Source organism: Thunnus maccoyii, chromosome 23 (assembly GCF_910596095.1).
Source record: "Thunnus maccoyii chromosome 23, fThuMac1.1, whole genome shotgun sequence".
NCBI lineage: Eukaryota > Metazoa > Chordata > Actinopteri > Scombriformes > Scombridae > Thunnus > Thunnus maccoyii.
Window position 1 is genome coordinate 14,495,365 of NC_056555.1, and position 27,547 is coordinate 14,522,911.

At 40.9% G+C, this 27,547-nt stretch overlaps 1 protein-coding gene across 5 annotated transcripts in view; it reads right to left on the bottom strand.

Annotated features, from left to right (window-relative positions):
• Positions 1 to 525: 525 nt before the first annotated feature.
• The window catches only part of chchd3a (coiled-coil-helix-coiled-coil-helix domain containing 3a), a 72,100-nt gene continuing 45,078 nt past the window's right edge, over positions 526 to 27,547 (bottom strand). For all 5 annotated transcript variants that reach the window (XM_042403844.1, XM_042403843.1, XM_042403842.1 and 2 more), the window contains 3 exons: positions 18,217 to 18,287; positions 5,598 to 5,733; positions 526 to 1,239 (listed from right to left, as the gene is read on the bottom strand). In XM_042403844.1, the coding sequence (XP_042259778.1) occupies positions 1,216 to 1,239; positions 5,598 to 5,733; positions 18,217 to 18,287 (231 nt within the window). In that variant the 3' untranslated portion in view covers positions 526 to 1,215. The remainder of the gene's footprint in view (positions 1,240 to 5,597; positions 5,734 to 18,216; positions 18,288 to 27,547) is intronic.

Consider the following 27,547-nt stretch of genomic DNA (forward strand, 5'->3'; position numbering starts at 1 on the left):
TCTGTCTATCCAGTTAAACCCAAGCCAGAGAGTCTGGCGGAGTGCAGACAGCGTGGAGAAGCTGTCTCCTCCAAGGCAACATTAGCCTGGGAGACTGAGCAGAGAAGAAACACACTCCAGAAAGAAAGAAAGAAAGAGGAAGGAGGAGAAAGAAGTAGATCAGTAAAAGGAAAAGAGAGACAATGAGGGGATAAGGAAGAGGTAGGGACAGAGAGTCCTTACACTTTCATTGAGCGGAGGGAACGGAGGATTCACGTAGCAGAGCTATATAAAGAGAGACAGATAACGAAACAGAGAGAAAGATAGATTATGAACCAGAACATCTGGGACAAATATTTCTCCCGCGTTTCGTTCTCCCCTCTCCTGGGCTCATTCACTCCATTTGGCAAAATGTCGTCGTGACAACACGAGGGCCGCGTATCCATCAAAGATGCACCACGCTCACTGTAATTAACATAAAATACACACGCTTGCACTCGAGAGACACAGCCTGCTGAATATTTATGGAGAAAAGTTCAACAACAGTTCCTGCATCGTTTCATCTTTTATTTCCTGTGATCAGACATTGTCAGAAGTGTTGGTCTGGATGAATACTCAACATGCAGATAGTTACATTATTAACATAACAGAACACACATAACATAACACAGAATCTGATGTGAACATGTGTATCTGAAGAGGATAGTGCATAGAAAGCAATGGATTATGGACACTAAAATAAGACTGACTTTGACTAGTAAAAATAGACATTTATTTCCCTAAGGGTGCTGGAGTAAATGGGGATGGGAGGAGTCCAGGTGTGGCTTGTGATAGAGGTGGCTAGCTTCCTTGTGGTGGTGGTTCCAGTTCATCTTTGTTGCCCTTGTAGCGGGCCAGGGTTGACCTGTTGGTCCTCGCTGTGTCTCCAAAATGGCGGACAGTGTCACTGCCTCCCTGCTATACTCACAGGAGAGATAGACGAGGGGTAAGAGAGGTAGGGAAGGAGATAAGAATCGAAGGGAAGAGGTGTCTGTTTCTCTCTCAGGGTGCTGTGCTCGGGTGCTTCCAGTCAGGTTTGGTTTGGTTCTCCACTACACAGGGTTTTGAGGGTGTGTGTCTTAGTGCTGACTCATTCCTCTCTTCCTTTTTCTCCGGTTTGGTCTGTCAGTCGGTCAATAATCAGTAATCCCACACAATAAATTCTTCATTGCTCCCTCTTTTCTTTCTCTCTCTTCCTTAACCCCCGGTCCTCAACTTGTTCTGGAGACAAAAAACAGAGAGGGAAGTGCATTAGAGAGATGGAGAGGCAAATAATAAAAAAAAAAAGAAAGAAAATAGACAAATAGATGGATATTATGTCACACAGGACAGACGAGACAGATAGAGGAAGGTCTGAGAGTGCAATAAAAGGGAAGAGGATGGAGTGAGTTCGAGAAGTAGAGAAAGGACCCGAGGGCAGCGGATTCCATGTTAGCGATAAAGACAGCCACAAATCCCCAGCACTCTCTGTCAATAACCATTTGAACCAGCCTATTGCAGCTGATGCCACTGGATGAAAACTGGCTGAGAGCAGAGGGATGAAAGAGAAAAGAAGAAACTAGGGATATACTGTAAGGAAGGGACAGACAGAAAGGAAGAAAGAAAAATATCTTCCTTACGGACCAACTTAATAATGGTGTTGTGGATTAGATAAATCCATGTCACTAACATTTCATTTCTCCAAAAGAAACTGAGTTTATTTTATTGTTCAGCCCGTAAAACAATTATGGACAAAACCAGCTGCAATAGCCGGCCTACTACACTGTAAAACAAGGTAAGGACAAAGAGGAGATTTTGAAGAAATCACTTTAAGGATAATTCTAGTTTATTACAACGTGGGTCTTGTTTTTGTAGTCCTGGCCATCATTTCTATAGACGAATCCGACGCCATTACTGCGGTGGCAGAGTGGAACTGAACACATTTATACCGACAGTGAAAGCAGAGATGTTTGGGTTAATCACAGTCGGCAGTTGCCCCCTCCGACAGATGAAGGTAGTTTGTGTGAGTGTGTGGAAATTATTCAGTCTCTGAACAATAGTCTGAAAAAATAACTTTAACTCACCTTTCTTGTCCAACTTCCACAGTCTGTATGTTAAAAGTGTGGAGTAGCTAAAGAGCTGCTGTAAATTTAGTAGATTATAACCTGTATTTTAATGGCATATGATAACTGCTTTTTCCGGGCTCTCTTGGACATATTTCTTGGCATAAACATCCAAACATAAATTTTTTACATAAATTTCAGTGCAGGTTTACAAGTGAGGTGCCACCGTACTGTTGTAATGGCGACTTGGCTACTTCCACCTGCAACCTGGATTTGTCTATTGGTTTTGGTGACATCGTACCTATAATACCGAAGTGATTGCTGATATCTGGAAACGTAGCAACATCGCAACAACAAATTCTGACAGGGCAAAAGCATTAAGGATGCACTGAACACATTAAATACAATACTGATGAATATGGATCAGTGTCTGTGCAGATACTGGACTCATTACGCAGCTTCAATATCTGCAATAACATGACTGATACACATCTTGTCAAAAATTTAGTGTTTATGCTATCAGATATATTAATTCAGTCATGGCAGGCAGACAGCTCAGTTTTTAAAATCTCTGGCCTTATGTTACCTTACACAGAAATGATTCCAATGGGCTCCACACAGTGAGGTAGGGTATACAGACTTTAAATTAGATAAAAAGAGAGCACAGGTATCGGATCAGTACTCTGTCTCAGCGGATACTCTGAGTGAAGGTATCAGAATCAGGAGAGAAAAAGTTAAGATTGGTGCACCCCTGAAAACCATGAGACAATCAGACAGGTTGGAAACAGGCCAGCAGTTCAGCTAGATAAACAACTTTATTTGGAGGTAAAAACCAAAAGTGAGCAACAGCAGTTTGCGAACAGTGACGGATATTTTTACGTCCAAAACAGTTAATGTACTTATTTTACACCTTCATTTTCTCCTATAAAACTAGTTTGGCTATCTTGGGGATACAAGATACAAGACGAGATAAAATACAAGAATAAATGTTAAAGTGCAGTGCAAGAAATTATTTAATTATTAATTACCAACAAACTTGGTGACCCAAGCTACGAAAATAACACCTGAATCTTAATAAAGTTGAATTATCCTTGAATATAAACATCTATTTAATCAAAAGCAACAGTATATACCGAGTCAAGATTTACTGACATCTATTGAGTGTTGAAATGACAAATAAAAATCATTAAAATGATTGAGATGTTGTCTATATTAGAGATGATGTTGAAGCAGTTTTTTTTTTTTTTGGAGCCGGCTCCTTTTTCATTTTGACACTTGTGATCGCAACACTCACTGAAACCACAAACAGGGATCTAAGCTTGGCCCTTTGAGAGTAAAATGGAGATGGAAGGGTCAGTCTAAAAAATGAAGTGGAGAAGGAAAAGATAGGGAGCAAGAGGCGGTCATGCGGCGAGAATATGGAATGAGGAGGCGAGCAGCGGATGGAGAGATCAGCCTCCATGATAAACTCTTATTCATTGAGGGGGGGGGGGGGGGGGGGAGAAAAAGAGGGACTTTATCTGTCCTTCGACTGCCTCTTCCTCACAGTTCGCTATCTGGACCTGTTAAGTGCTGAATGCATTAGAAATGTGACTAGGGATGAAGGGATGGTGGATGGAGCGAGTGAAGTGGGGATGGTGGCGTGGGGGAAAGAGGGCACAAAAGAGAGTGAAAGCAGGTCTAAATGTTATCACTGACTGTGGCGATAAGAACGCTAATTATCAGTGACAAAGGCTGGGCCTCTGACAACGCCTCTGTCTCGGCTGACTCCAGTTGAGGGGTCAATATTGTAAAACTGAGATTTGGGGGATTTGTTGTTTTTTTTTTTTTATCCTCAGTAAGATGGCATCTTGGACAATCCTATCTATACCCACGGTGCCGCAGTTTTTAGCGGAATGTAAGATTTGAAGGGGAAGGACGGGGAAGGGGAAAAAGATTTTGCTGTTTGAAAATTGTCTGAGCTTATGCTATCAAGTGTCTTTGACAGAGAGGGCAAGGAGATGAGAGGAGGCTGTTAGAGGGCACGGTTTGGATCATCTGACCTCCGGAGGTCAAAGTCATGTCCTTTGACATTTGTTCTCTGCGCGGCTTCCTGCTTGGCTCTGATAAAGCTGTGTAAACATCCTAATCACGAGGCTGCATCAGCTCATATCAATTCTACTTCATTCCTTTCCTCTATTTTGTCGGATGTGTAATTCTGCATATTATTCCTTTAAAGCCTTATCACCCAACTGTTTCTTTTGCACCTAATGATTTTAAAAGCAAGTCTTAGATAGATAAGCGCAGACGAACAGGAGTGTGCTGTGATTGCCGCAGGGTGATAAACACAAGCGGATTACCATATCGTCTCAGGCTTGCTTCCAAACAATTTACAAGATCATAACAGCATCCGGACTGTGAACGTACCCTTGCTGAATCTTGACGAGGCTACAGGTAGCTCTCTTTAAAATGTACACGCACACACACACATACACACACACATCCACACGATGAATAAAACATAGTGTAATTTACATGATGTATAGCTTAAAAATCTGCCTGCATCTGACTTTTAAATCTAATACCTACGAGAGTGAGCTAGAGATACAAAACTCACTTCTCCTAATTTCCGGAAAAACAATGCAATTGTAAAAAGAAATCTAATAAAAAAAGCTCTATGAATGTAAATAGAGCCTTTCTGGGGCCGATGGATGTTATATATTGCCAAGTGAGAGAGGGGGAATCAAGTTAATATCAACCTGAGTGACATTACTATTACTGTACAGTGTGTGACCGTGGGAGACAGGGGGCGGAAAAACATTTGCACTTGGCAATGAAAGGAGAGAGCGGTGGAGAGGACAATGGTATCCAACTAGCAGCGGCTACTCCCTTGGTCTTATTACATTAAAACACACACAGAGACAGTCGGGGGAACGCCTGTGTCAGCAGGTATTATGGAAATAGGCCGTAAGGTTTAAACTGGCTATTTAGAGTGAGCTTTATTCAGGCGCCAGTAGCCGGGTGGAAATTATATTCTCCTGTCTAAAAGCAAGAAGCTGGTGCATATAAATGGATGCAAGTGTGTATGTGGATGTGTGTGTGTGTGTGTGTGTGTTAATCCATTTAGACATTTAGAGAGGTTCTATTGGAGCTACCGTACACACCTATGAGACTAATGACGTATGCTGTAGCAAACACACACATGGGGCTACTTTGTAACACACACATCGATTCAGCTGAAAACTATCCTACAGGAAGAGTAAATGCTACAACTTACATATCATCTGTCCATGAGGGTGCATGCACATACTTGTCATTCTTTTCAGAGGGAAAAAGTGTGTTATTTTGGAGTGTTTTTAAGCATAAGCTCACATGCAAAGAGCACAGTGGCACACTATGAAATTCTCATTCATTTCACTTAACAAGCATGAAGTAAACATACAACATAATATGAAAGTTAAAAAATATGCTAGCATCAAAATAAAAGAAATCTACACTTTATGAATGAGGTGTAATATATGTAACATATGACAAGTTATAAAAGACAAAAATACGCACCTGTTTGGCGTTGTTGACACACTGTAGGTAAAGGGCAGCTATGTTGGAGCAGTGAAGGGTTTTTCCAACGTTCTCTTTGTAGCATGCCAGGATCTGGCCCTGCAGGTCTGCACACACAGGATACATCTCATACCGCCTGCGGGGGGAGAGAAGGGGAGAGAAGTAGTGTGAAAATGGGGAAAAATATGGTGTAAAAGAGGAGGGGAGTTTGGGGCAGGCGAAAAAAAAAAGTGTGAGGGAAGAAAGAGAGTTAAGGGAAAGGGATGTTAAGTGCAAAAAAGGGGAAAGAGTGGTAAAGGAATCAAAGGTGGAAAGAAAATTGACAATGACAATGTATATACAGAAAAAGAGGAAGAGGAATAAATGGTTGGTTTGGAAATTATCCTATCGATGGACACTGTTATCTCAAGAGAGCCCATGCAGCCCCCTGAGCTATGCTGTAGTTTACAGTGTGTACACCCCCTCCTCTCTCTGTTACTACTGTCATTCCAGTCCACAACACCTGAAGGAAGAATCAGCATTACTGTATCTGCTGAGGGAAGGTCAAAAGTCAATCCAGCCTCCACAGCCTGCTGTGATGATCATGCTGAAGTGGGCATTACAACATATCGACAGAGGCCAGAGGGTTTTCTAAAAATGGACAATACGAGGTGTCAAATAAAGCTTCTAGAAATGGCTTCAGCCCCTGAAAAGGGAGGCACCATCAGTGCCATGAGACTGTATGGGAGGTAAGCAAACCCTGCACATAAATGTGTAATGCAGAGCAAAACAAGAAAATAGTGTCAGTTTAATCTAGACGAGCAATAAGCCTTCCTTGCTACAATGTGATGATGATAATGATGATGAGGTTAAAATTACAGGCATGATAAGTATACCTCCCTGGTAAATTAGTCCCAGTTCTTGTGTCTTACAGCTAAAAACCCTCTCACGAAAGAGAGCATTGATCACTCTATTGGGTACCAGTGAATCCATCCATTGATTACGAATGGCTCCATGTAAATGCCTGACAGTGTCAACCATTTACATTCTGAGTAGCTGTCACCTTGGAGTGAACTAAATGGTAATTTCAGTCTTTTAAGCGTCCAGAGAGAAGATGCTGTTGTGTAGTGGGAATGCTATATGCCTGGTTATGGGCTACACATCACTAGCTTAGCACTCAAGTCTGTCCTTGAGGTCTGCTTCAGCTTTAAGGCAGCTGTCTTAGCTGTTATGATCCAGATGCTAGTGCTGCTACTGGTAGATGTTACGCTAAACTTCAGTGCTTTTAAATGGAACTCTTTCATTACATGTACAGCATGCAAGAGTTGGCTCTTTTAGCCAATCTAAGCAGAGGGATGTACCACCAGAGCTGATGCCTGGCCCAATGTTAACTGCTTTTGTCTGTATCTTCACACACCCCATAAAAATCCATAACGACGACATATGCACATGCTAGGGCTATTATGCTAATGGAGGTGTCATCGTTTTGTTCACACCAGTGCTCAGGACACTCCATCTGCCTCACTAAACACGCCTTGCATTCGTGTGAAAGGAAAAAAAAAAAAAAAGAGGTTTTGCCTGTCAGCAACTCTGGAGATCTCAAAGGAATGTTGGTGGTGAAGCCGAGCCCCTGGAGTCAGAATCAGATGTTTGATTTGCCCCCTGGAGTGAGAAATTACCCCCCTGTTGGATACAAAGCATGGGATTGGTGGCACGGGTCATTACCCAGGGTGCAATGCAGCAGGAAGCTGGTGCAGTGAAGATGTTTACATATGTGCTACACCACATGGTCATATTTGTTAGGGATGCCGGAAAAATCTATAGTCCTCCACAGTGCAGGTCAGTGACAATTTGTGACAGTATAAGCAGCACTTCAACACCACTGTGAATAATCACCGCACTTAAATATTGACTATCCAGTGCAATGCACAGTAGCCAAACAGGGCAAGAGGCTTTTAGAGGCTAAAGCTTAAGCTGGTGAGCAATATTTCAACAAATAAAAATGGATTTTTAGTCAGTTTGGACAAATAAATGCTGTTACATAACATATTTGACACTTCCAAAACACCTTCCTTTCCTGAAGAGGCCACAAACAGACAGAGTAATCTGGATAGTCCTATTCTTTCCCCTCCATAAGCAGAAGTTTCATCATTTAAATTTCAAACATATAAACACGCAAAAATTGGTGGATTGCTGCCAGGGTACGTCTGGCTTTTCCGTATGAATCATGACATTCACAACTTTGAGCATGGACTGGAACATTATGCTGTTTTGGTGTGGAGAATTAGGGCTCGTGGATCCATTGGGGAGAAATTCAGTCATTTGCTAGGAGGCATGACAAGGCCATTGCTCTGCGTCAGGGTATTGAACGATGACAGCAGCGCTAGCAGAAATCGCTGCCATTCTATTCCTATGGATCCTGACGCTCATTTATTACACCGCCTATGGGCATCTACAGGGACGAGAGGAGCCACATACACCCACTAATTACTTTCTTAAGCGTTCGCGTTAATGCCAGGTGCATCCTGCTGATACAAACCACAGTGTTTATCACCAGTAATGGCCTCTGAGTGAGAGAGAAAAGGAGGACAGAGGAAGGGAGTGAGGAAGAGGTGGGAGCGGGAGGGGGGGGTGTTGGATAGAAATGAAGAGCCTTTCTTGATGAGGAACTAGTAGACAGTGGTACTTCTATTTTCGCTTGCTCTCTGGTTCTCTCTGTGGGGAAGGGGCTGAGACAGTGGTTGAGTTAATCATGGAGACAATAACACTGTCACACACACTCTGTAGCGGCACGCTGCATCCTATATCATCTATCATTAAGATTAACATTAAGTTCCCACCGCCAACCCCACAGAGCTTTTACCGGACGACTACAACCCTCCCTCCCTCCTCCTCGGTTTTACATTAGGTGCCCTCATGTCATTTACAATAATATGACTGCTGTAGCGCTATGCGGCAGGGTGAGCAAACGCAAGAACGATAGACATGTCAGATCGTGAATGCTCTAGAAACCATACACCTTTTTTTTTTTTTACCTTTTATGTATGACATCTACCCACATTTCTTGGCTTAATAATATAAACTGTTATGGAAATAAGCTCGAGTAAATTTACCCAGTTTTAGGCAGGCTGGAGGGGGATCTTATTGTTTGTATTTAATTACAATTTGAACCAACAATGCCTTGCTACACAGCTACTGTATATCAAAGCATTTTACAAACACCATACCAAACAAGACAAACGTTAGGTTGTTCATGTTATATTCATACCTTAGCAAGATAGATTTATGTATAAAGGGTAAAATGCTGCCAAATGGATACACAGTAGATTCCTCTGCTATGGGAATCACTGAATATAATTATAGATATAGTTGAAAACAACTATGAATCATCCGGTTCCCATGTAACCTGAGTAGTAAGGCATTCATAAACAGGGACGCTGTATAACATTCCCAAAGCATTTTACTGTTGGTGAAAGGTTTACAGGAAATGATAAAAATTTGACATTTTTCTAATGTCAAAAGTTCCCTCACTGAAAGTCATGATGTATTTGGGTCCATTATCAGTAGAAGATGACAGGTTGTGATTTAACTTTTTTGCTTTTGACCCCTTTTTATGAATCAGTGTCTGCTAATGACCCCTCATTATAGGGTGCAAATCCATGAGTTACGAGCAGCTCAAATTACAAGCATGAAGATTTTCTATTCTTAGTGTCTCGTTTGAGTAATTTCAGAGGCCTGTGGATGTAAAACTAGACAGAATTTCACAAAACAAAATCAACAATTAGGGAAACTTATGAAGAAAAAACTGAATTTTTGTGTCATAATCTAGTTTTTTAAAAGATTTTCTGACCCTTTCGATTCACTTCATGACCGCATCTAGAGGTGCTGACTCGGCTGTAAACTTTGGAGAGACACTGTTGCTCCATATCTGTCCTTCATACAGCCGTCACACATATTACTGAACATAGATAAACACACACACTCGCTCGTCAGTTAATCACATATACTTGACACACTCACGGACAGACAAAAACTACACAGTATACTGGACCAGTCTAAACACCTTTCCATTCATTTGAATGGGAAGGTGTGTCCAAACTTTTGGCTGGTACTGTAAATGTCTACACAAACAAATCAAAAGACTATTCTACAGGTTATAGAACAGCCACTGCCAATAAATGTCCCACAACCCCCCTCTCTTTTAGCGCTACCCTTTTTTCACCATCTATAACTTCTCTTTTTTCCCCTCTTCCTTTTATTCCCTTCCTCCTACCCCAGATGTTCATGGGATATTTAATAAAACTCCATGTGGTGGGAGACACTGAAATAAATAGAGACATCTAGCCAGATACAGTTGGTTATTATTTGTGTGTGGGTGTGTGTGTGTGTGTGTGTGCTGCACCCCTGTACCCCAGAGACAGTAAATCTAAACAGTCATATAGGGGTCTTGCCTCATGCCATCAGTAGCAGTAAAGGTCTCATTCACCCCAACCCCCATCACACATATATATATATATATACACACACACACACACACACACCAACCAAGTCCCTATTGCCTTGATCCACTGATAGAGGGAGGAATGAAAGGGAGGAGTGAGGGTGGGTTTAGATATCTACATTACAGTTTCACAGCTCTGCGTCATAAATCACAAAGCGGCAAGAGGAAAAAAGGAGGGACAGAGAGAGAGAATAGGAAAAGGACAGAGGTGAGAGGGAAAGAAAGAGGATTAAGAAGAGATGCTTTATCTGAGAAACAAAAAAGTCTTATGTGTATGAGACAGAGGACAGAAAAGAAAGTGTGGGGAAAAAAGAGAAGAATTGTATATATGAAATATATGCATATGAAATGAAGTAGGAGACATAGAGAAGAGTGGTGTAGGAGAGGAAGCCCCTTCACAAAAAAAAAAGCAACTCACTCCCTTTATGAAGTTTTCCTTTAGGAGAGAACAGAAAACGAGGTTGAGAGGAGGGGCAGAAATGATATGAGAGGGTGAATGTGTCCCATTTAACATGTAATAAAGCAGAACAGATTACCTGCTCACTCCTTCTCACTGTCTGTCTCCCACCTCAAGGTGTCTCTATATCATTTAATACAATCCCTTCTTTCAAGCACTCCCACTGCACAAGTCAGCACATTTCCATGGAGGGAGAATATTCCGATGGGTTTATGGCTACGGCTACATTCTTCAAAGAACATATTGACTGCAAGCCGAGGATGTATTGAGATCGATGTTGGGATTTTTCATACAATATGCATGGGCTATGCCAATAGACTGAGCGAGGAACAGTATCAGTCCATTTTTCATACCAACATATATTGACCATGACTACCATCTGCTGTAACAATGTAGAGCTGTGCACAAAAATGACATTCATAGATCTCTGTTAAGGATACACCATGCTTCAATAGTTGAACAAAGTGTGAGACACATCTGGAAACATGTACGTTCATCTGTCATAATTTCAGATGCATTATAACTCAGAACAGAGACACGCACACACACACACACACATATTGATGCTCAAAGGAACAAGCAGGAACAATCACAGAGACACTGGATGCCAGAGCCAAGAGGACATTGTCCACTCCAATACTGGCTGGCATTAAACTGTCCCCTGCAAAAAAAAAAGTGTTATTGATCGCAAAAACTGGCCTCAGGGGAATCTGGCTATCATTGTAAAAGTTTTCACTCCAACTGCAGTAAGAACACTGCTTCCTGTCTCTAACTTATTAGATCTGTCACACCAGTGAACAAGGGTGCAGCAGGACTGGGTGGCATAACATGTGATGACTGCAACCAGGCAAAAAAACAAAGAAACAAAAAAACCCAAAACTGGTAGGAGTGTTTTAAGAGAAATTAAAAAAAATCTGTATGAAAAGACATGTTAATCACTCTATTACTTATTTTATTCCACAAAACCCAAAGAAGCTAAAGTTCTTAAATGGTTAAAGTTGTCTAAGAACAAGCAGGAGAATAAAATACAGTCTAGCATTGGTAAAATTTTGATTTAAATCAGTAACTCTCTGATCAAAGATTAAGTACTTGACATTTTATAGATATTTGCTGTCATAGACACTTTTCATTCTGTTCCAAAAGAGTGAAGCCATAACAATATAAGATTGCCTTTTGCCTTTTCTATTTGCACACAAGTTGCTTATTTGCAGGCGTCGCTGCTCGTCTCTTTTTATGGGATTTTTCTAGATTTTTTAATTTTTTTTTTTTTTTGCCTGTTTTTGCCAAGTGACCCTATTGTAGAAGACGTCATTTGGTTTGCTATCACATGACTTCACTAATGGAGTTATCATTCTATTATGATTAAAAAGCACTTGAACAAGAACAGGAAGAAGCCATTTTATGGTCCGATTTGGTCCATTTTCACACATGTTGCGAGTATTTATCTCACCCACACACACACGCATAAAAACACACACACAGACCCACATCACACACGAGCAACACATACTGTAGCTAAATCGACAGTATGGATTACCCTACCCTGCCACCAGATTGAGTTCCCAATCGCCACATTGTCTATTTATCATCATTTGGGTCCACTTAGGGGTTAATAGGGTTAAGGGGTGGGTGCCGGTTCCCCCTTAAATAGCCCTCATGTTCTCTCTAGTTAAGGCAGGTGTCAGTACTGAGGGGGGTAAATAAATACAAATGATCCAGTTAAGGAGAAAAATGACACACATTTCGCTCACGCTGCTTTTAAAAAGCAGACCTGAGTGACCCCCCGCAGTGAAATCCATCAGCATGGATAAGAGATTGAATGAGAGAGAGAGAGAGGGGAGACAGAATCAAGGAAAGCGTGAGGGATAAAAGACTGCTGAAGGATGGAGTGAGAGAATGCATGAGTGAGGGAGAGAGGCAAAAGCAGACAATAACAAAGAGGGAGAGAGCCGGAGAGATTTAAATTAAGACAGAAAACTCGGTTACTAAGTGAGCAGTGAGGGAGACAAAGAAGGATGAGCGGGTGAGAGGAAAAAGAAAGCCAGCATGTGTCCTGTTTGACCCCTCTTCATATACAATCTAAGCTGACTGTCCTGAAGCAGGGGAAATACTCGAAAGATTTCACAAACATACATTGAAACATGCAGCCTCGAAGATGTTCAGGGATCCTTTTTTGTGAAATACACCGTGACATTACAGTAATAACGTGAAGCAAGTGGTAAACATGTCGTACATATTCTCTGCATATCCAGAAAATGCGAGGAATAGAAAAGAACTGAAATGTCACTGTGCTGCATACTATATGAAAAGAAAAACAATACAGAAAAGCAATAAAAGCTGTGAGTGGGTTTCCCGCCCATCTCCAATGCAGCAAAGTCACTAAATCAGCCACTAAAAGGTGTGTGTGTGTGTGTGTGTGTGTGTATTGTATGTCCATGTGTGCGCCCACGCAGGTCCTTAGAATTGTGTGTGCTTTTTACAGCCAGCACAGCGAACCTCTTAAGACCGAAAGAAGAGCTTTTAAAGCAGTTATTGACTTCTGTCTCCTCAGCTGACCACCATCTTGTCCCTGCACCCAGGTTGCCTAGCTACGGTATTGTGGTTCATCCTCACCTGACAGAGGGGTCAAAGCACCGCTCAGTCTGTCCTACCTCGCTGACTACTTTAGAGAAAAACTGCTCGACTACTTCAACTGAAGTACTTGGCAATAACTTGCCTGCTAAATTAATTCCTGTCATTCTTAATAATTAAAACCGCTGTTCGGTGCAATTAAATATCAATAAATCATTACTTCATTAATTTTGAGACATCAGTATCATTCCTTTAAACAAACAGGAGCACTGCCAAGAAAATGGAAAGCCCATACCTGTCTCTACACTTTATTTACATTTTACAGCAGCAGGGTGGATTTTGCAGGAAACCTGCTGGTTTTCCTCCAGTGTATTTATCCTCTCTAGTACCATGAAAGATAAAACAAATGTACAACGCAATAGTCCTGCAATGCTTTGTTGCTGGGCTATTGTGGTGGATTGCATTAGGTTGCAAGGGATTTTCAAATTTTGTGTCCACAACCTTTATGACATGAAGAAATGGTTTGTGGAAAATTAAGGGAAATGGTCTTAAACTGAAGTGACAAAAACCGCTGGCAGTAAACTTCATCATAGTCTTTACTTGTTTACTAGAATGAAGCCATCATTAATTTGATAGTGACACATGCTGTTTAAAAAAACGATACACTGCAAAGCTTTTAGCAAGAACTTAATTACTGAGTAGTTTTCTTGTAATATTGTGCAATATATTAATGTGCAGAAATAAAAAAAGCAGATAGAGGGGTAGTTAAAGTTTTTTATTGCTGGGTGTTTCTAGTTACTGGGGGCTAAAGGAGGGATGAGTGGGCTCTTCTTTCTCCCACACGGTATGGAGAAAAAAAGACAGGCTGTCAGGTGTGGTCTCTTGACCGAGGCACTACAGCACACCAGCGTTATGAAGAAAAACAACGAGCCATTTACATTCAACAAGTTTCGCTCCACGCCTACTCATTCCACCTTTGTGCGAGTGTGTGTTTGGAGAGACAAGGCGAGGACTGCGTGAGGCTGCTGTTTTTGTCAACTGGATTGAATTAAAAAAAAAAAGATTTATTCAAAAGAGCTAACAAAAAAAACAAAAAAACCAAACAGACAAAAGAAGTGAGTGTGTAGCCTGAGGGAGGAGAGGAGTGACAGTGAAGTGACAGACTGAAATGAGATTTTATTCTCTATGGCCAACTGTATAGGCTGGAACTGAAAAATGCGCCGCTTAGACACACATCTGCACACAAACACAGAAGCGTGAAAATTTATTGCCTTTTCTGATCTTATGACAAATGTCACCATCAAGGCAGAACACATAGTGGAGTCCAAGTTCACAAATGAGGGTCTCAATCTTTCAGTATTACACAACGCTGTCAAACCTACCCGTTCACCAGTATGGGATGTCCCTGTCCCATATCAATTCTGCAGGGACTCTGGAAAAACACGAAGTGACCAGCTTCAACAAAGAAGCCCAAAGCCTCGCCAAAGGTTAGCACTGACAGGAAGCTTAGGACTACGCCACCGTTTCTTTCATTCCCCCCATTCCACCTTTTCGCATAATCTCACATCTATCATTTTCCTCCATGCCTGTCAGCTTGCGTTTCAAACTAAAGCCCCATTGGGTCACCGCAGCCCGTCGAGACACACATACATACTCCGGTGCAGACACATGTGTGTACATGAGCACGCTTAAATGCATTTATCCTCACACACACACACACACACACACACATGCACCCTTACATAGGCTACATGTAGTGCAGTAAAGGTCACACATTCAGTACTGGACAGTGTGATAATGCATCAGACTTGGATAAACAACTAGTGGTGAACATGGCAGCATATAAATCAGGTGCAGAGACAGATAGCCTCCTTCCCACAGGCAAGTGGAAACTCTTATCTCCAGTCAGTGTCACATGGAAAGTGAATAAAAGCTTTGGCCCTATGTGAGCGTGTGTGTGTGTCTAACGTACTGTGTTATTACATTATCTCTTACATGTTGTGTATATTCACGTATGTAAGAACTGTACAGCAAACGTCTTTTGTCTAGGTCTTCAAGAGCAAGACGACACCGTACAGTTTATGATTCAGAGCAACAATTTCAGACACTAGAGGAGCCAACATCATTTGTTCACGCTCTGTTCAGGCAATGTTGCCCATGTGTCTGCTTTTTTCAGTATTAGTATTGCCCCAGCTTTATGTGGAAAATGATAACTATTAGAAAGTGTGAGGGAATGTAGCCTTGTGTGCGTCTTTCCATATATATATATATATGTATATATATATATATATATGTATATATATATATATATGTTTGTGTGTGTGTGTGAGTTTGACTGTATGTGTGTGGATGTAATGAGGTCACAGTGATGCAGTTGCGTTCCAGTTGGGAGAACTCCATCATTCTCAGAAAACTCTGGCGGGAATACTGCAGGAGAACGGCAGGGAACAGCTGCACCGCACACCTAAACAAACAACTACACACACACACACACACACACACACACACACACACACACACACACACACACACACACACACACACACACACACACAACCTCATATCGCCCACACACCCTTCCCTCCCGTGAGTATCTACCTCTCACACTTTATTTTTTAACATGGCCAAGGAAAATGGACGCACCGTACTGCAGAGATGAAAGGAACATATTGCATACAGTGGGATGCACAATGGCTACCTGCTGGAACCTATCACGTTTGTAAATTACATGCTTAAGTTGTCTGTATATATTACTTACTAACATGTGAGAAACACATACTAGAGGGCGACACGGGAGTAAAATTTTCATCTTTCAATTTTCCAGGCACCTGCTTTATTTCATTCAATTGCATCGTTTTAGATTTTTTTCCAAGACTGTCCTGATGAATCATTTTTACTGCTGATCCTTTCTGAAAACAGAGTAATTAATTCCTATGTTGACTATTACAAAGCCTCACCTCTAAAGAACCTGCAAGAACAGGTGCAGCATGTAGCTGTGACACATAAATTCCTTGCAAATCCCTGATTTTTTTCTCTGTTCCTGATCCAAATTTCACAAAGTAATAACAGTTCCATCCCACAGGACGCAGCAGATAACTGATCTGACATCATATGCACATGGAAAACTCATACTGCTCAACATATACAGATGTTATAACCCTTGATAGGAAAGCCTCTCCTGGTCCCACACATTTTCTCCTCCACTAAAATAAACCTAATATCAACCCTAACACTAATCAATCCCTGGAGTACCATCACTCCCTTTACAGTGTCACTGACATGAGCTAGAGAGGGGAAATGAAGACATTCTTATAAGAAAGATGTCATCTTCCACACTTTATAACATCCTCACATTAACATATCAAATGCTAATTCTATCAAGTATGGATAAAGCCCCGGCTTTGCTTTTTTTTTCCCTTTTCCTTTTTTTAAATCTCTGGGGGACATTTTCAACTTCGAGGAAATCAAAAGCCTCTGTAAGACAAAAAAATATTTCCTCTTATTATTCAACAGAGGACACAGATAGCATCTTATCTCTGTGGGGTCTCTGTCATAAGTGAGAGAGAGGGAGAGAGCTTTGAGGGAATGGCGCACACATTATGTTCACAAAAGATGTTCAACATATGAGCGCATACAAACATACGCCATGATGCTTGAACTCACACACATAAACAAGCTGGGGCCAAACACGCCCTGTTAAATCCAATTAACCCTCATTTCTGATCCCCTCAATGCATCCCTGCCCCTGTCTTGTAACACCAGACCTTCCCGCTATTTCATTAGCACAAACACACACACACACACACACACACACACACACACATACACACATTCACACGCACACGCAGATGCTCTTGCCCTCCTCTACCTTGCCACCATTGTAATCCAGTCACAACCCTGCTAATGCACCTCCTTTAATCCAATCAGCCAATCACGGCTCTTTGTGCAAAAGGCCTGTGTCACATGACCACCTTAGACCAACATTCGCTTGCAGTTAGCACTGTCATTTTGCACTAATGTTATTCCAGTGTATTTTTTTCCTTTAATGTGATTTGGGAAGTCTCAGCTCCAGCTTCCATGAGTCTAGCGCTAAACCCCCGGTGGGCTAGGCTAATCAGTTTCCAGCATTTCTGAGGGAGACAATGATCCCAGTGTTAGCGCTGGCTAATGACAAGCTAACACAATTAGCCCAGTCTCCCTAGAGGAGATCATAGCCAGGGCCCATTCTTGCCCCACCTCCTGCAGGCTCCTCATCCACTTTCCCTACATTACTATGGAGCCTAATGGCTTGTTATTAAGGAGACAGATGGAACACGGATGGGAAGGGATTATGCATCTTCTTGAGTTACATATATGTGTCGGATATGTGCTACATCCATGACTGCTTGGATGTTTTATGTTACCTTCTCTTCTAATAGCTTCAATACAGTAATCATTCATTTAACTGCAAGGTGTGGCAGAAAGAGCAGCATCAGGGTTAAGAGTAAGGACCATGCATGCTAAAAATGTATGCACATGAGTATTGTAATGCATTTTGACTAAACATGGATCCCAAATATGAATTTAAAAATGTTTTGTAGCACCAGACGAGAGGAGTTTGCAGTATAAGACAGAAAGAAAAACACAGTCAAGATTATATAAAAGTCAATGTAGAATTATTTTCTGCAGTACAAAGGTTATCTTATACTTCCTGTCTTGATGTAGGAAATGTTTTACACAATACATTATGCCCTTCTAACACTGAGACATACTAAGCGCACAAGAAAAGCCCCGTCAGCTATCATCAACATGCAATCAGGCTTATCAGTGAGCCGCATCATCAACAACAGCTAATGGGCCGGGCTAATGTGGTTCTGATTGAAAGACGTAGGTTAGAATGTGGCCAGCATAATTCAATAATGTATTCACTGGTCCACATGGACTTCTAATAGTCTAGGAATGCATAATTTTTAGATAGCACAAAATAAACACCTACTGTGAATGACAAAAGGGCTTATTGTGAACATTTTTTTCAACAGTAAAGGAACAGTGAAAATCCAACTTGTAGAAAAGGCTATAAATGAATGATATATAATTTAGAGCCTTTGGATTAACTGTGTCTGTGAGCTTACTTGAACTTGGCATTCACTTGGTCTGCAGCTTTATGGTAGTTCTCCGTGGTGACCTTGTAGAACTGAGCACTCTGCAGAGAGAGGAAGAGAGAGAGAGAGAGAGAAGCCAGCGAGTGAGAGAAATGCATTTAAATGTGATTGTAATCTCTTATATAAAAAAAAAAAGTCCATCCAATTTATTCACATCTTCACTTTTCAGGTTGAAGATATTTAAGTGAAAGGAAACATGTCAGCAAAGAAACATCTCTTTACAATTCAGATCTGATGTGCAGCAGACGGACCAGCCATTAGGAATTATGGACAGAGAGACAAAATTTTCCAAATTGGGCCCCTTATCAACACCCAATCCACCACCACCACCACCACCCACCCTTAGCTCTTACACCAACATGGGCAATTTCAAATAAGTTCTTGGCCATTTAGCCTTGAAGTGACATAGATGGAGTCTCTAACAATCATTCTCAAATCCAGTGTTACAGACCCATCCACGCCATACTCTGTTTTGCATATATATACTCAACATGGTTATAAAGCACAAAAGGTCAACTCAGTTATTTCAAAACACAGAGAAAACATTTCTTTCAAATTACACTGTGACTGTTATATTCCTCATTTTACCTTAAACAAAACAAGGAGAGAAAAAAATTCCCTCTAATGAATGAGTGATTAGAGAAAAGCAAAATCAAATATTGACTGAAGAAATTACTGCAAGTCATTAAATCATAGGATTAAATCATAAGTGAACAAATAAATTTACTCTTCATCTATCAAATTCAATCTCGAGGGCTACATTAATCAAAGTATTGGTCAATTTATGTGCACAACTGAGATACTGTGTAGAGTATATGGCTGTCAGCTGAAATGATGATAATAATAATAATATAAACAGAGGCTTACCCACATGTTTAGCTTATTGTATTGTAACCATCTTTGCAGCTGTATCCTATGTCTCGTCATTTTCTTGCTGACTTTAGGCCTAACACTTTGCTGATTACAAGCATTAGTAATACCAGCAGGTTGCATTGTAATAACCTTATATGGGCAGTGCAAGAGTGATTTTTTTAAAATCGTGTTAAGCGAACACGCTAACGTTACTTAAAGGTTAAGCAATCTAAAGTTTTATTCAATATTATTTATTTATTTATCTGCTTAGCTCCACACCTTTGCCACATTCAGCTTCACCTGTCATACCTGGTGCTTCTTCACACTTTGTTTTTTTTGGCCAGAAATTTGGCCATTGCCTGTCTGCTCCTTTCATTTTCTTCTTCTTTCTGTACCCCGGCTTTTCTTTTTTGAGCCACTGATTTTTGGTGAGGCATTTTGACTCAGCTAGTCAGGCTGCAGTTCACTTTACATTAGCGGCACATGTTAGTTCTGCACATCTGACTGGCCAAGTGTTTCGACTACACCATTTTCATAATACCAGTGGGAGTGGGGTATCAGATGACGAAATGAAATTGAAATTAAATGTGTTTTAGTGATAATATATTTATTTATCAAGTTAATACATATACATGGTACTCTCAGTAACATAAGTCAGTGAGTAAATTGTTGTACTTGATCCCATTTAAGGGTCAACCATAGACCTTAACATGGGCCCCCCCTGAGCCTTGGGTTGGGGTCATCTGTACCCTTTGACCGCCCCTGATGGTGGGGCTGAGAGTAGGCCTTCCTACGGCAGAGCTGAGCCTACACAGCTCTGCCTCATCTACCATCACAAACCCTATTAAAACTTTATGGAGAGGGATATTGAGGGCACAGGTCTATTACCAGTTGGACTTGTCCAGAAGATGGAAGCTAAGTTTGTGATATTTACTGTATGTAGGTTGTGAGTGGGGAGTATACCATGTATGTTTGCCTCCTTGTGTGAGTGTGTTTTATTCGTGTTTGTGTGTGTGTGCTTATCCTCTGCTGTAATAACAGGCAGCAATCCTGTAAGGTCAGAGGGTCGCTAGTCAACAACGTACTGACCACTGGTCATAATCCCCTGGTGACCCATAGCAAATGAACCCATAGCAGGACCACTCAGCCTGAATTACTTCCTCAAACACGGCCATATAACCTGGCCCCTACACCGTTTATACTACTCGAGGAAGATCTGTTTTGTCAGCCCTCAGTGGCTGTTATGCACGTTTATGATCAAAGGGTGAGAGGTTGTAAAGCGTGATGGATGGCTTGATTGAGAGTAGTATGAGGTTTGATCCAGGGGCAAAGTTAGGCAATGTCTTCTAATACCAATGTCTTCCTGTGGAGGACTCCAGATTGAGAAGACATTGCACTAAAAAAAGAATATTTCATACAAAAATGAATGTATTACATTCTACATCAGGCAAATCAGAAATTTTATGCTATTACCTAATGTTAACAGAATTTATTCACTAATGTAACGATATAATGTATGTAATATATTTCACCAAGTGGAAACCAAAAACTTTTGACACCTTGCATACATTATAGCTACATTAGAAATGTGACAGATATAAACCTTTTGGTCCTATCTGCCCTAACTTAACCTCCTTGTAAGGAAGACATTCATCATAGTTCAGAAAAGATCAATAGGAATGAAGTGCGCTGCTGAAAAGATCAATAGTCATGTGTTGTAGAGCTAAAAGAAGATGGGACATGACAATGCTGACAAAAGGTCTGATACAGATTGGAGTCCTCTTCATTTGGATGGACACTTATACCTTTTCATATTGTGTTGTGTGACAGACATAACTGGAAATGGATTGCATTCATTTTTGTGCATACTGCTCTACTGTTTAGGGGAATTAAAATCGCTTAGGCAAGATTATAGACACATTACTGTCATGGTTAAAGGAAACAAATGGTGACAGGAAATGGACAGGGTCTCCAGGGTCAAAAGCTTTGTATGCTCATCCTTTCATCCTGACCTTCCTCCTATGACTTTTTGCAATGCTGAAAGAACATCAGGTTACTTGCTGCTTTGGCGGTGAATGTGAACACAGGTCATTTTAAGCAGCTCCAACAACTACCCACTGCAGTCAGACAGTCTCTCCAGAAGTTGATTAATTTTAATAAAAAAAAATGTTTCAGAAAATTGTTTTGTCATTATAGGGCATCCTCATATGGGGCATTATGAGGCAGGAAATTAAAAAAACAAATGTGGGGGAAAAATGGGTTTGAATAATTTACTAGCCCAGTGCATTTGTCCCTCAGGCAGACATTGGTTTGTATGTAAAGCACAAAATAACAGTATATCCAAAGTTTAAGTGTTAACTTGTAAGCTCATGCTGTATCTGTGGCCTCTTGGCCTTGAATCAAGTGGTTCTCAGTGTAGACAAAGAAACTGTCAAGAGCTAAGGAAAAGGATTTAACAGAGAAGCTTATTCAACGATAGAAATACTGAAAAGAGATTTTTTTTGGTGCTGCTTAAAAAGGCAAGAATAAGACTTCTCCTGGGTGCTGAGATTGAGCCATTGGAAGAGAAAGAGAGAGACAGAAAGAGCTGGATTTGTCTCTGTCTAGAATACTAAGTGTAAGGTAATAATACCTGCCTAAATGGCAGAGCTGGCACTAATCAGCGCACTAATCCACCTGGGAGGACAAAAGGCCATGTGTGACAGTGATTGCAGGGCCCACTTACAATAGGCTACACATACACACGCACATACAAACAATGCACAAGCATTCAAGTGCACTCCTACACACACACACAAGGTACTAACATACACAGCATGACTACATGTGTGAACAAGCTCCGAAATGTGTCTACACATACCCTGGTGGCTAGATATTAACAGCGATGCACAAAAAGCCCCCACTCACTCACTTGCTACTCACTTGCTCACCACCAGGCAGAGAAGAGTGTAATTTGTGTGATTACTGAGTGGTCTCAAATTGTGATTTCCTACTGTTGCCCCAACTGATTTAGAGACAAGCCCTAACCTTTTATTAGCCCAGAGAAGAGAGACCACACTCAGTTTTGGCTGAAAGCATTCCTCCCTTGACCAAAAATAAATTCTTTTAAAGGGCTGCAAAACACAACCTTGATTTAAGTTTAACAAAAAAGATATTTTTTGATCGCTGTCATGCAGTTCTTTGTCACTGGATGAACAGAACTGTTACAGGAACATGTTGCTGTGTGTAACCCCCCTGTACAATCAAGTAGCTACCAATTCTGTTTGTTTTCCTCCTATTTACTCTTCTTGATTCCCGCTAGGTTTTTAGCTCATCTGGAGCCAAACAAAATGCTGGTGGGGGGTGTCATAGACAAATTAAGTCATTACTGCTAATGCAATGCAGCGATATTGAGAAGATAGAAGCTGCACCCCAAACCAGGCTCCAGCTCAATTTAGACAAAAAGCCTCCAATTTTTAATGAATAAAACAAATAACTCCCTGTACTGATGGCTTCTTTCTCTTATCTGCTGCTGAGCAGGAGGGCCGAAATGGGGAGAAGCCCCACCACGGCCAACATTATGGTTCTGCAGTGCGAGAGAAAATGAGACTTCTGCTGTGCAACTCTGTGCAACTTGCCTAGGAGAGTGAAGAGGCTGGTGAAACGTTATTAGGTGCGTTTCGATCCAACTGTTTTCATTTGCATTTTCAATTTGTTCATAAAAAGACTTGAGTGGAAACGGTGGAAATTCGACAAAAAATTTTGAAATACTGCAAAAAAAGTTTTTATGCTTGGCTGAGGTAGAAAGTGTGGTGTATCACTGAAAGCAAAATGCAACAAAGTGCAATGGAAACAGACTGATGAATCATGATGTACATGAAGCATGCGACTTAGACGTCCACTGAAGCTTCTGCTCAAATGGAAAGGTAAAAAAAAAATGCGGCAGATGAAAAAAAAACCATCAGATTGGTATGGAGAGTTGAGGAGAGTGTAACAATTCTCAAATGAATAGATGAAACAAACATAAATGCCATATTTATCATATTATCTACATTGTTTTTCACCACTTTTTAACATTATGTCATTTTGTTGTGTCCTCTGCAATGGTTTAATGGCCGCTGACTGGAAAATTTGTGACACTAGCTGTTAATGTTGACGACCCAACTGCTAATATTCGTAAAACAGCAGTGGGTGGAAACACGCTGGAAAATGAGCTGAAAATCAGCTTGGCTGATTCATTTAAATATAAAAGACTAACACTAAAGCTGCATGTCCTAGGAAAAAAAAGTCAGCATCCTAACCAGTTAAACCATGTAAAAGACATGGAAAAATGAAAATTTTGTTCTAATACAACCCTTAGGCTTACATACTTGGAAGACAAACCAATGTGTTTGGCAAATAAAACACTCTGGGGTAATATCTCGGGTGATAAGTTTAGCTGGGGTTGCTAGAATAAGCTTCCCCAAATTCAATAAAAAGTAGGATAGAAAACTCTAATGTTAGCCTAAACTCTAGTAGCATCCAGGACTGACGCCCACACAGCGGATGTGCATGTCATCAACAGGCTTTTTCAGCATCTAACCTATAACCCTGCTGAATAATGTAGTTAGCTAATGATCTGCTAACATTTTCAGCTTATGTAAGAGCAGACAAAAACACTGTTCAATCTATTTCTTACACTGTTGCTCCTGCCTGATGAAACCTCTTGTAGGGGGCAACTAGTGGAGAAATCCAAAGCTTGACAGGCCTATTGTGCCTAGTTACTGCTGCTTAGCCATGATTGGGGAATTGCTGTTCGGGGGAAGGGTTGCGCAAACATCAATTGAATAAGTAATTTTACTTTAATAGGCAATTTAACATCTTTGGGCAGCTGGAATTGTCCATCTTTGCCATAGACATGTAAAAATCCTAATAAAAAATATTTTTAACATACATACTGCATCTAAGAGTTTGTGACTTTTTATCATCTGAAAGGTTACTGCTGTAGAATTTATTTAGCTTTTTTTTTTTTTACATAAATGAATGTGTCGCTCTGTTGTTGTAGAATCACCATTGCCTGAAAAGACTTCCGTTAAATCCCTGTGAATCCCATCATGCGGCTATAACAGCAAACAGTCTCGGACACAATAATTCAGCACTACAGCCATGTCTTCACTGCGGATTACTGTGTCTCCAGTTATACAACTAGTAGAGCCAGACAGACTACATTGATCTTCAGGGTGAAGGAGAAATTCTAAAACATATTTACTGCTACAATACAACAGCAGGAAAACTTGTGGCCAGGTCAAGAAACAATTGTTCTAATTTTTCTAAAGTTTAATTGTTAACACAGCAATGTGTACTTAAAATTTAAGCTCTACTCTCCAGAGTGACAGAGGGCAAAAGATTGAGAGGGGAAGGGATAGTGAAATGACAGACAGAGAGAGAGAGATGAAGATGGCAAGTCAGAGGCAGAGACAGAGATAGAGAGATAGAAGCCATTACTGTTTTTTAATGCTCTTTCCCCTGTATTTCTTCCTTTCACAGTGCTGTGGAACTTTGCTATGAGATGGCAATTGCCGCTGTGATTGTCCTCCGACCATGGGAGAGCAGAAAAATCCAATTTCATCGATATACAAGGCAAAAAGAAAGATAGAAAAAAAAAAAGAGAAGAAAAATCCCTCCTGAAAAAAAAAATGAAATTGAGGTATGGAGAAAAAAAAAACAGCACTCAAAAAAAAAAAGGCTGAAAAAGGAGATATATAGAGAGACAGATATGGCGGGGAGGGAGGGCTGGAAAGAGACATGGTAGAGAGAGAGAAAAAAAAAAACACAGGCAAGTTGATTGTTAAATATGAGATTGTTTTACAGCGGGGCAGGTATTGAGTGAAAATGTAATAAATATATAGATATTGTTTTCAGGGGCTATTTGGTAGCTGTGGCCCCAATGAGCGGCAGCAGCAAAGGCAGCGGGCTGAGCTGTCTGGGAGCCTGGTGATGGCCTGTCACTAGAAGCCCCTCTGATGAATGGCTATGTTAGATTGGAACAGACGTGTAATATATATCAGACTTATATTCTCTCTCTCTCTCTCTCTCTCTCTCTATGTTTTGGTTCCTCTGCCTCTTTCTGCTGGCGTGCAAAATGCTGGGGGAATCCTGACGTAAAGGGAGGAACGGAGGCCAGATGGAGGGAGAGCGAAGAATGTTTGGTGCACTCTTATTAGAAAAAAAAGAAGAAGAGTTCACAACCAAAAAGAAGCTCAGCGTTGGGCTTTGATAGCTGCAGTGCGCACAGACTGGCAATACACTTGGTCAGCAATGTTATGTGATTGATTCAGAGCCAGAGATTTTATATTTTCCCTTTGCTTCCATGGAGCTAAACTAGTTATAGAGTTTATGTTTCCTAATGAGAGTTACCCTTATTTCAGCTTCAGTCCTCTGTCAGTTTACACAGGATGCATTCAAGAAACAGAATTGACTGTAGGTCGCCTGCAGAAAACTGAAGTGAAGTGTCAAAATAGGCTTTGGATGGGTGTGAGTGACACGCGAGCCGTCAGCTGACCTGTGTAGACAGCTCTATTGATTAAAATAGAAGAGTATCTGTTCTGTCACAAACGCATAAGACAGATGACTAAAAAAACACGGCTGAAATGCCTTCTGTGAAGACAAGCCTTTGGGATTCTGATGCAGTACATGCCAAAAGTGATTTTGTTTGGTATACTGCCGGGCTTACGTTGGGTGAAGAGAACGGGGAGTGACGAGAGGCTGGACCGAGTCCCAAATGGGGCGCTGTGGCCAGAACAAGAGAAAGGAGCGTTTTTAACACAGTCCAAACAAACTACACCCCCTATGGAGCCCCAAGCCGCTTGCTGCACAGTAAGACAACATGCAATATGCCCACCATTGATCCTCAGTTACACACAGGATCACACACCATCACGCACCGGCACACATGGTTGCCTGTGTGCTTTTTTTTTTTTTTTTTGTCTCCACAGGCCATAAATCCTGATAGAATCATTTGCAAGCTGAAATGGTATGGCTGTGTGTAGATACAAAGGTGCTTTGAAAATGTAATTAATTTATAGTTTAAGTCTGGTAAATAAATGAAATGAATTAGATTACGCATTGTCCTGTTTTTACAGACCCTTCTTGCTAACATCCTCTGTTTCTCACTCTCACCGTCCATTTTTTTTCCAATTCAGAGAAGCTTTATAGTGCTCTTTCAACCTTTTCTTTACTGTACTCTCATGTTTTTTATCATTCAGTGACATTCTATCTTTTTACCACTCTTCTGTCCTGCTCTTTTACTTTCCATCTTCCATCTATTTCTTGTTCCTATTCTCTATCCCACACTCACAAATGTCACTTAATCATATATTTTTGATACCGTCTCAGCTGGAATCTCTTTTATTCTAATTTGTCTCCATCTGCCCTGTTTCTTCCTTCCTACCTTCTCTTTTCTTGCGTTGAATCTCTAGATTTTTTCACAAGCTTTGGTTACTGTCTCCTGTGTTTTTTTTCCCTTCATTTCTGTCCACTCCTCTCTCTTTTTCATTCTTCTGTCTCTCTCTGAGGTGTGAAGGTGATTTGTTGACACTTTGATCTAAGGAATATTGACCAGAGGCCAACGTGGTTGAAGGATGGCCAGCGCCTGGAGTCGATAATGCCTCTGTTGGTCGGGACTCATCACTTCTACCATCACCACTCACATTTGCTGCTATACAGTACAATACAGTAGAGCTACAATCTCCTAAGATGTAATAATACAACAAGAGCTGAGAAATTGAAACGAGAGAAGCTCAGCTTTAAAGCTTTATATGTCAGTCAGGTGTTCAGGTGCACTGCATCAGTATACTGACATCTCATACTGCTACATTTTAAACTCTTTAGATCTTTGGCCAAGCCATCGACCTGCTAAAGAGAGTGCGGGAAAAAAATGTCATAGTCTTGTTGTTTTCTAATTAATTCACAGCTTCCACTGACATCAGCAAATGGGCAGCTCTCCTCTCTGCTACCCAAACAAAACTGTACAGACCAATGCACTTCCAATTACTGACAGAAGTCCACTACCACTCAATACCCTCTGGCTCGGCTTAAGATTTCATCCTCACTGAAGGATCGAACATTTGTGGGCTTTATTGACCCAAAGGAAAATATCTTATGTATAACGGGCACTAAAAAGAATTCACACTAGCAATATTAGTGTTAAACAAGAGTGGTTATTGCAACATTAAGAAAGAAGCAATGAAACTATGTATATTCGAAGCAATATGCAATATGGGTAAGCATACACAGGATAAAGACACCATCCTTATGAGCCATCATTTTGTGCTTTGATGTTGTTTTGAGGACACTGAGCCCACTGAGCATGTGATATTTTTTGCTGCCCTTGTGTTTATATGAGCTTCTAAGAATAAGGATATGTGAGTGTCTCCCTGTGTTACAATATCTGGCTGCACAACGGTGTTAAATTTCCATTTTGGTTTCCCTA